The sequence below is a fragment of the Neltuma alba genome, unplaced genomic scaffold (assembly GCF_004799145.2).
Source record: "Neltuma alba isolate B1F8T4 unplaced genomic scaffold, ASM479914v2 tig00012581_pilon, whole genome shotgun sequence".
Classification (NCBI taxonomy): Eukaryota; Viridiplantae; Streptophyta; class Magnoliopsida; order Fabales; family Fabaceae; genus Neltuma; species Neltuma alba.
In genome coordinates, this window is record NW_021637033.1 from 10,963 (window position 1) to 21,407 (window position 10,445).

A 10,445-nucleotide genomic window follows, 5' to 3' on the forward strand; every position below is an offset into this window, starting at 1 on the left:
TTCCTATCTGCTCTGAAACTTCTTAACCTTTTATTAATTAGCATTCATCTATCTTATTTATAAGCCACTTGTGACATATTTTTATCAAAACCAAAAAAATTTTAAATCTATTTTTTGGCTAAAACCTTAAACCTAACTAATTAGCTTAAAATTTAATATTTTTCAATTTCATCCTTATTTAATATACACTATAGTTCATGAGAGCAAAGTTTACACAATACTAGAGAAATGGTAAAATTGTATATTCATATAAAAAATGTAATGATATGATTTATAAATAAAACAAAACGAGTACTCTTTGTCTATCTTATGAATGGAACCATAGAAGCATGATGACAGAAGACGACAAACAGAATACAGAATATAAATTCAATAGAGAGAAAGAGTTCTGGTTCTACTGAATAATGACCATATATACGAGACTCAAGATGACATGTAAGCAAGATGGCTTTGACTGTTTGACTAGACTCACAACTTAATCATAACAGACACTGAACTCTATTCTGATAGAGATAAAGAGAACTGTTTATTTTCCTAAACCTTGAACTTGAAGGCCTTCCCTCAACTGAAGGTAATGGTGGCCAAAGAGTCCTCACAAAATATGTAACTGCGGTGAGGCAAGTTAATTTTTTTTTCTTCTTTGGGAAAAAATGTTGAGAAGCAAACTAAATAAGTCACCAGGGCAAATAATAAGAATATCATAATATTGATAATCATGTGTTTGCCAAGAAAGGTCCTTTCAGGTTGATGAATTTCATTCTCCGTATCAGATTGCGATTCATGTGCATATATTAGCTATACAAAAACAAAAATTACATACTAAAACATAAATTCAATATGCAAAGTTTAAAGATGAATTTTCTACCAATTAATCTGAAACAATTAAAAATTATATTAAAATATAGTATCCTTTAATTCCATACGCTTAAAAACGAGTTTACAATTTGAAACTAAGCGATAAAAAAATAAACAGTAGTTATGTCTTTCACAATGTTTGTGTATAATCCTTTAGGCTATGAAGGGAATAATGAGGAAAAACTAGGGGAGTGAATACTAAGAGGAAAATTTTTCAAATATATATATATATATATATTAAAAAACTTATTATTTTTGGGAGTTTTCCCCTTCTAGTATTTTTTTTCTTTTCTAATTTTCTTCCCATCCAAACAAAGAGTTAATATGCTTCTTATAATTTGTCTAATGAAGCTGCCTCAAAATAAAATTTCAATGGAGGACGACCAATAATCGATGGCCTAATTAATTTCCTGTTAGCATTATTGCATTCTTCCATAGCATGGCTCATTCAACAGGCATGAAGACGTAATTTATTGATTTTAAATGAGAGATTAAATGCGCTTGGGAGGTGTGATTATGACATTTTTGTCCTTAAAGTATTCCATGAAAACCAATTCTTATCCTAAAATATATATATTGAGCAATGTTACCGATCAAGTATCTATCAAAGTCATTGCAATGTTATTCTTAAATTAATGAATAGTGGGGTTAATTATTAATTTCAAAGAGAGAAATTTAGGTTTGATCAATGACTGACATGTGGCATTTCTATGTGGAAAAGCCTTCTGTTTTCTTTTGATTATGTTGAAAAACTACTTGTATTTAGACTCTATTATCAGGAACCCGACTAATCCATCCTGACTTAACTGAGGTCTCTAGTAGGATGTTATTGTTAATGCCACAAATGTGATGCCACATTTTTTGATGAAAAAATTAAGATAAAAGTTATTTAATATTATTACTTATATTAAAAAAATTAGGGTGTAGTGCTTGGTTATAAATACTCTTTGGACAAAAATACCCGTTTAGCCCATTTGTTTCATTCAGCATATAATGAATGCCTCATGGATGCCATGTCGACACATCCATTGGTCAAAAGTAACTCATTAATGATCGCCGTGGGTCTGACCACATTGCGCCCTTTTTGAAACTCTATTTTGTTTTTTAAATTTTTGGGGACATTGATTGCGATGCTTCTTCACAGGACATTTGAAGACAAAAATACTCTTAAACCCAATCTAAATTGCTGAAGATAACTCATGATTAACCATTATAAAAGGAATAACTTGAAGACATAGGTTGTACATTAAAAAAATAAAGTGAACGTTTCTTAACTTGTACATAGAGATGGTTTTTTCTGGTATACTATACATTGAGATATTTTAAATATAAGTAATAATTTATATAACTCTTTTTAACAAGACATAACCCAAGAGTTTGTCAACAATGCATCCAAAAGATAAAATGAACACAGAACAATAACATAAAAAATAGCTGTGAAAACCCCATTTGCTAGAGAGACTTCCTTTTTGGGCTATAAAAATTAGTCTTCTAAAACGTTACAATGAACCCATTTAGTTAAACCATCTCAACGGGTTTTAATTCAAGGTCAATTATTGTTGTTATTGTCAATAATGTTGTTAACATAAGAAGCTTTTCATTTCCCTTTTCGGCTAACTACTATTATAATAAAATAATATCGTTCACCTTACTTCTGATAGTTCAATCTTATCAGTCCAACCAACCGCAAGAGAATACGTACCATACAGGAAAATTGGTGAACTAACAAAAGATCTCAAAGCGTCTTTATGGTTCTCCTAACCCCAGAAGCTCTATCTCTACCCATATCTATATAAGACCACAAACCTCATTCATATTCTCATCAAAATTCAAACCAAAGAATATCTTCTTCCTGCATTGTCTTCTTCACTCTTAAACTTCATAATCCAGCCATGGCTTCTTCTGGGAGGTCCATCCTCGTAACTTTCCTTCTGGTTCTCACATTCTCAAGCGTGATGACGAGTTCCAGCGTAGAAGCTCGTCGTCTTCTTCAAACAACACAGCCTTCGATGCCAAACATGCCTGGAATTCCAAGTAACTTACCTAAACCTACAGGATTGCCACCTTTGCCTTCAATTCCAAGCAATATTCCTCCTTTGCCTACAAATCTCCCAAATATGCCAAAACCCAATGCACTTCCTCCTCTTCCTTCTATGCCTCAGATTCCAACAGTCCCACAGGCCACACTTCCTCCACTGCCTAATATTCCTTCCATTCCCAAAATCCCAACCACTATGCCCTCCATCCCATTCTTTTCTCCTCCTCCTTCTAATTAATCTGATCAGAAAATGGTTCATCTGTGTGTTGACTTAAATTGCTTTCTTGTATTATTTTAGCAAGTGAGGAAGAGTTGTATGTCACTATATGTCATTTGTTTCCCCCCCCCCCTATTGCTTTGGTTTTGTGTGGAATTTTATGTTATTGGTATGAGGTTATAGAGTATCGAGTACGCTAGCTTGTTACAGTAATGCAGTTACTACACGCGCGCGCGCGCACACATATGATGTCCTCTCTTCTCTGATGAGACTTAATTATTTAGACACTATTGGTACTCTATATCTTTATTTAACACTGTTTTTTTACATTCTTGTGTTGAATCTTTCATTAAAGGTCCCAACCATTTGATTTCAAGGAAGAAGTATATCCTCGAGTGTTAATTGATTTCACCATTAATTTTGATTCGTTTAAATGTTGTACTTTGAAAAGTCATTTTTGCATTATATGGGACAAAACTCTTTTCATATATTTATCTTATATAATGTAAAATCACTTTTCTATAATGATTCCAAAGGGCATTCAATACAAGAGTTGAATTATAAATTCAAATTCTTACGCTATTAATAACCTGTAAATCACAAATGTTCAATATAAGTACAAATAGTCGAATTATAAATTGTAGATTTGTAAATAAAAGAAATGGAAATCGTATTCAAACTATTATTACGATTAAAATTTAATTAGTTGTAAATAATTATTAGTAGTGGAATTGTAAAATTTTCAAATACCACATGTAGATAAAAGAAACCTTATAATTGGATTTTCACATTATTGACTTAAAAATTCCAAAAATATATTAGTGAATTATTAGAAACCTCTCGCAAATAAAAACTAACCAACATCGAGATTTTTATGCAATATTTTGTTATTACTAACTTATAGTCTCCAACAAAAATTTAGCAATTTACAGGTCAATGGCATTAAACAAGTAGTCTTAAATTAATTTACAACACCGTCACTAAAATTTACTACTAAACTAAAGTATTACTACTAAACACATTGGTTGGGTCAGAATCTAAACATGATGCAGATAAAAATGCTGATTTCAACATTGAAATAAATTGGAAAAACTAATATGCCAATCCTTATACTTTCCTTCCATTTTTAATCAGATGCTTCAACTTTTTTTTCTTTTTATGAACTCCTTCTTGTTTTCGCTGTTTAAGCCGTCCATCCTTGAATGTTAAAACTGTTATAACACCATTTGAGTGAATCCACATAGGACATGACCAGAGTCTTCTTTTTTACCAGATACCAAATTCTTAGGTTAAAGGCGCAACTTGCAGTCGCGTTATTATTCTGAGATTAAGCAAATACCCTGGATAGTAATGGTACCACTATCGCCTAGTAGAAAGGCTCCTACTCCATATTTATATTTGAGCAAACTAGATAGCTTTCACGCATTAAACACGAAATCTAAAATAATTTAATTCATTATATATAATGCTATATTTAATTTATTGAAGGAGACAGAGAGTGATAGAAGGCTATGAATCATAAGCGCGGGCAAGAGACACAGGACATCCTATTGCTATTGAGCTTTTTAACCCTATTTCTTATATGTCAACACATGTACTAAGTAGCTACCATATTATTTTGTTCACCTCTGTTTTTTGGACCTAAAACAGAGGAAAACATAGCAGCAATATGCTTTTTCTTGTTTCCATTATAAATGAATAGAGAGAGCCTTGTTCACAACCACAAAGACATTATTTGACTTGAAAACTTCTTCTTGAAGGTTTCATGCATCGACATCAATAAAGCCATAAGAATAATCATCACCCAACTCTCTTTCATCACTAATTCACTATCTTCAAATACCTTAATATCACATGGCTCAGCTTCATCTACATCGTGCCCGGGTTTCAACATATACCCAAAATATAACCAGTAAACTACAAATAATTCCTAATGAATGAAGCTTAGAGACCCAACAGATAAAAGCAATTTTCTCTCACCTGATTGTTAAACTCAGAGACTATGAACAGTGCTATTTTGAAAGCTTGTTACTGTTTTGTTCACTCCAAGGACAAAACTCTTGCAACAAAGCTTGTCCTCAACGCTCATCTCTTTTGCTTTTTTTGAATGAAATAACGATGCCAACAAATATGGCTTTACTCCAAGTCAATCTTACCACATTTGATCCAACTGGAAGCCAAGTGAACTTCTTTCAATGATGTTTTAACTTGGTTTGACAGATTTTAGACAGAAGGACCAACGCCTTTAATGTTTAAAACAATAAGGATTCAATAAAATGAAAAAAAAAAGGTACGAGGACCTAATTAAAAACTGAGGAAAAGAATAAAGACCGGCATATTAATTCTCCCAAATAAATTTTTATTGCTTAAAGAGACCATGGTATTTTAAAAATTTAATGTCTTAAGTGTCATTAAGTGACTTTCAAGGTCTAAAGTGTCATTCTTCGAATTAAGGGTCAAAGTTTAGACCGGTCACAATAGTTCTACTTAATAGAAATCATAGAGAGGAGGCAAACTAAGTATAGTTCTCCCAAAAACTTGTGAAGGGGCCAATAAGTTATAACTTATAGGGGAAAGGAAAAGAAAGTAAGACCAACTCCAATATGCAGTTCTCCCACAATTAAATTAAGAAAAATTGGGAAAAAGACAAAAAAAAATGATAGTTAAATAATGAAAGCCCCAAATGGTCATCTAAATAACCAAAATTTCAGTTTCATTATAGTGACCAAATTAGGATTTGCAAATTTCCTAAAATAATCATGTTGTCCTTTTTTTTTTTGAAGAAAAACACACCACCAGAGCTCTAGTACCAATGGCGGCTACTGATCACTAGAGCTCTGATGAATGATTGCTAGAGCTTCAGCAGCCAACAACTATTTTTTTAGAATTTTTTTTAAGTCTGGTAATGGGATTAACAAGTTATTTAATGTTATTAATAAATTTGATATAGTAGTTAACAACAAATTTCTTAAGAAATTCAAAAAATAACATTTTTATAATTTTAGTAATGTGGTTAACAAGTTCGGTATAACATTTAACATAAGCTTTCTAAAAAATTCAAAAAGTAATATTTTTACAACTTCAATAAGCTAATTAACAAGTCATGTAACAATATTAACAACTATCATAATGCTATTGACAAATCTAATAACAAGTCATGTAATGATATTAATAACTCTTATAACTATAGTAACTGCCTAATAAATGGAAAAATTTTGTTGTACAACTTTCATAGGGCTCCAATATTAAAAACATTAACTTTCATAGGGAAATTTTGTTAATGTTGTTATGAGAATTATTAATATCGGTACATAACTTGTTAACCGCATCATTAAAGTCGTAAAAGTGCCACTTTTTAAATTTTTTACAAAACCTGTTGTTAACTGCTATACCAAACTTGTTAGTAGTGGTACAGAACTTGTTAACCAAATTACTGAAATTGTGAAAATGCCACTTTTTAAATTTCTTGAAAAACTTCTTGTAAGAAACTTGAAAAAATCCACCAAAAAATGGATACCAGCCTTGCTAACAACGAAGCTCCAAAGACCGGTCGTTGTTTTTTTTTAATAAACGAAAATATAGTTATTTCAGCAATTTGCAAATTTTAATTTGGTCACTTATACCTAAACTAAAATTTTGCTTACTCAGGTGACCATTTGGAGATTTTGAAATTTAGAAATCATTTTTTTATCATTCTTCATAAAAATTATTTACTCAAAATTATTAAATATCTGTGATAATTAAAATTCAATTTTCTGTTCATCATAAAACAATTTTTTGCAAAAAAAATTTCTTGTGTGAGAAATCAAGAAATAAAAGATGATTTCATAAAAGCGTCGAACCTGCTGTTACTGTATTGACTGGTCTAGATTTATTGGAATTGGAAAAGCTTTCCTCCGTAAATTTAAGACACCCAAACCCAAGACTTTGAGGTATGCTATTTGTTTTCGGATAATTCTAGTCTTTTTAATTTTAATTATAATTTTATACTCTTCCGGTCCTTAATATAGGATCAAATTATTGAGTTAATTTTGATCCTAAATATAAGATCTATTTCTCATATTTATCATTTCTTCCTAAATTACTTCTATAGATACTTCCTCGACCATATAATTAAGTAGAAGAGGGAGGGAGGATGTTTAAGAAAATGATTATGGTGTTTTAAGAAAAACATGTCATATTTCTTATAATTAACTAACTTACCTAACTTCTTAATCTAATCAAATTAGTTAAATAGGTCATATATTAAGGACTAAAGGAGTACTACATATTTTCATTTTTTTTTTAAATTAACTTCTAAAATTCCTTATTTAAAGTACAATCTCTTATAATTTTCATTTCTGAATAGAAAATCTGAGTTTTTCGGTTAATTCTTACAAAAAAATTCATATACATGTATATACACTCCCTGTGATCTTAATTGTACCGCAAAATTTCATAGCCTTACTTAATGTTAAATATAGGACAAAGATATGGGGGTTAATTTTTTTGGGAAAATTATGCAGGTTCTAAGGTAAGGAGTAGAATTTATTCATCTAAGGTCTCACAAAATATTAAAATTAATAGCAGGTCCAAAGGGACTTCAGAGTATTATATTATAATTGTAAAATGACATCACTACCCTTTAGGTTTCTAATTCATAATTTTCTCTGCAAGTGCGATTCACAATCTCAACGGTGAGTATTAACAACCTAGTGGGAAGCTGTTGACAATCTAAATAGTATTTGCTAACAACTTACTTTATAAGATCACATAACCTCCACATAAGAGTAAATTATAACCAAATAGTATAATACAATAACTTTAACACTGAAATGGGAAGCTTCTTAAAGGCATTAAGAACTTTAACTAAACCTAATAGAATTATAGCAGAGTTTTAATGGGAAGATCCATTAACAACCTCAACGGTGAGTGTTAACAACCAAAAGGGAGCTGTTGACAACCTAGTTAGTGTCTGTTAACAACTGACCTTATAGGATAATATAACTTCTACATAAGATCAAATTATAACTAAATAATATAACATAACAACTTTAACACTGAAATCATTTGTATGAAAACTTCATAGCAATACTGTACTTATATAGTGTTTTCCGAAGGGCCATTACATTGAGAAAAATTTGTCCTCTCTAATAACCAAATCCTTCTATTTTGTCGAATTCATTTCAAAAATAAGTGTTGACATTATTTGTGAACCACATGGTAATAATGGTAGGTCTTCACCCAACACATTCAGTAGAGACATAGACAATGCATTTTAACCTTTGAATAAATCTCCCATCCTACATAATAAGACAAGTCATAGAGTTGTTAATGATAATATTTGACCACTCAAATGACAAACTAAGAAGAACAATTGACAGCAGACAACATTACTTCAAAATTAAAATAAGTAAATTCCACTTACACATGTTATTCTTCTATTAGACCAATCCTTGTTAGTTGTGAATTTTCATCTACAACATCCAAAAATATACACTCATCAAAGATTGCTATAATTTAAAACTTTTCCTCCCTCAAAAAGAAGTTTGCTCCACCTAATAGGCTAATGTATATGTCAAATGATCGAAAATGATATTATTATTCATTCAAATCTAAATCTAGTCATGTAATACCTTCCCAATAAAAAAAGAAAAAACGTTACGTTTAATACTATTATAAAAATCAAACATGGCTATGTTGTGTTATCCTATAAAATTAGTTATCAGCAAAAACTACCTACGTTGTCAACGGCTTCCCCTTGGGTTGTTAATACTTGTCGTTGAAGTTGTCAATGGATCTTCGCATTAAAATTCTACTATAATCTTACTGGATTTAGTTAAAGTTTTTAATGCCTTCAAAAAACTTCCTATTTCAGTGTTAAAGTTGTTGTATTATACTATTTGGGTATAATTTACTTTTATGTGGAGGTTATGTAATCCTCCTATAAAGTAAGTTGTCAGGGAATATTGTTTAGGTTGTCAACAGCTTCCTATTGGGTTGCTAATACTCGTAACTAAGATTGTCAATCGCAATGGTAGAGAAAACTGTGAATTAGAAACCTGAGGGGTAATGATATCATTTTACAATTACAATATAATACTCTAAGTAGAGCTATTCACGAGATGGATCGGGACCAGGATAAACCCGTCCCGGTTCCGTCCCGATGAACAGTAACGGGACAGATTTTCTGTCCCGTATCTCGGCCCGTCCCGGGGTTGTCCTGGTCCCGGTCGGGACAGGACGGATCCGGGACGTCCCGAACATTTTTTTAAATTTTTTTAAATTTTAAATTTTTTTAAAAAATCTGAATTTTTTAATTATATTTTTTTGGGCTTAAACCTTATAAAAAACATCTTTTTATTTTTTTTTATTTGTTTGGGCACTCTTAAACAAAAGCTCAAAATATTACATATAATAATCATTAAAAACTCTAAACAAAAGCTTTTAACACAATAAAAACTTGCTAAAAATTCTAATAATCAATAATCTCAAATCATTAACAAATATAAAAACTCTAAATAAATATATCTATAGTTCCATACAATAGTCTCAAATCTTAAAAAAATATGAAAAAAATGATATTATATAAATAGGATAAAAAATTAAAAAAATTAAAAAAAAGAACCGGGACAGGACCGGGACGGGACGACCCCGTCCCGTGTCCCGTCCCATCCCGGTCCCTTTTTTGTCCCGTCTCGGTTTGTCCCATCCCGAAAAATTTCGGGACGGATCCGTCTCGTCCCAATAAAATCGGGACCGGAATGGGCCGATCGGGACGGGCCGGCCTTGAACACTCCTAACTCTAAGGTCCCCTGGGACCTGCTATTAATTTTGACATTTTGTAGGATCTTAAATGACTAAATTCTACTCCTTGGGACTTGTGCGTGATTTTTCCATGTTTTTTTTAAAAATTTTAGTCCTCATTAATTACAGCAATTGGTATGCTTTTAATTCCTGAATAGAATTTTTTTTTTAACGATGGACAAAATTGAAAAATCAAACATTTTTTTAAGTTCAAAGATGTCACTTATTAAAATGTGTGAAATTAATTTTGTCAAATTAAGACGGGAGGGATTATTATCATATAATTGTAGAAAGACTTTTTTACTTAAAGAATAATACTTAAGCTGTTGATGTGCTGAATTCATTGTTCACTTAAATGTGAAAATGCCAAATGTACCATGAGTTTGGCCAACTAATTAACAATAACATTTCAAAGTCTCTTTTATGGTTCTCCAAACTACATTTCCCTCTTACCTACCTTTATCTATATATATAAACACCATGAAACCCCCATGGATTCTCATCGATCAAAGCTCATCAAATTTAGCTACCATCTTCCTATAGTCTCTT

The 10,445-nt window shown here is 31.1% G+C and overlaps 1 protein-coding gene across 1 annotated transcript; it reads left to right on the forward strand.

The window, feature by feature from the left end:
* Nucleotides 1-2,693: 2,693 nt before the first annotated feature.
* On the forward strand, nt 2,694-3,419 carry LOC114728899 (protein PELPK1-like). The gene has a single exon (XM_028915857.1). It carries the CDS (start codon nt 2,748-2,750, stop codon nt 3,129-3,131), a length of 384 nt encoding a protein of 127 aa, XP_028771690.1. The 5' UTR covers nt 2,694-2,747; the 3' UTR covers nt 3,132-3,419.
* Nucleotides 3,420-10,445: the final 7,026 nt, after the last annotated feature.

What these genes read in the sequence shown, in the direction of transcription:
- LOC114728899 (XM_028915857.1), top strand. Translation starts at nt 2,748, where the DNA reads ATGGCTTCTTCTGGGAGGTCCATCCTCGTAACTTTCCTTCTGGTTCTC.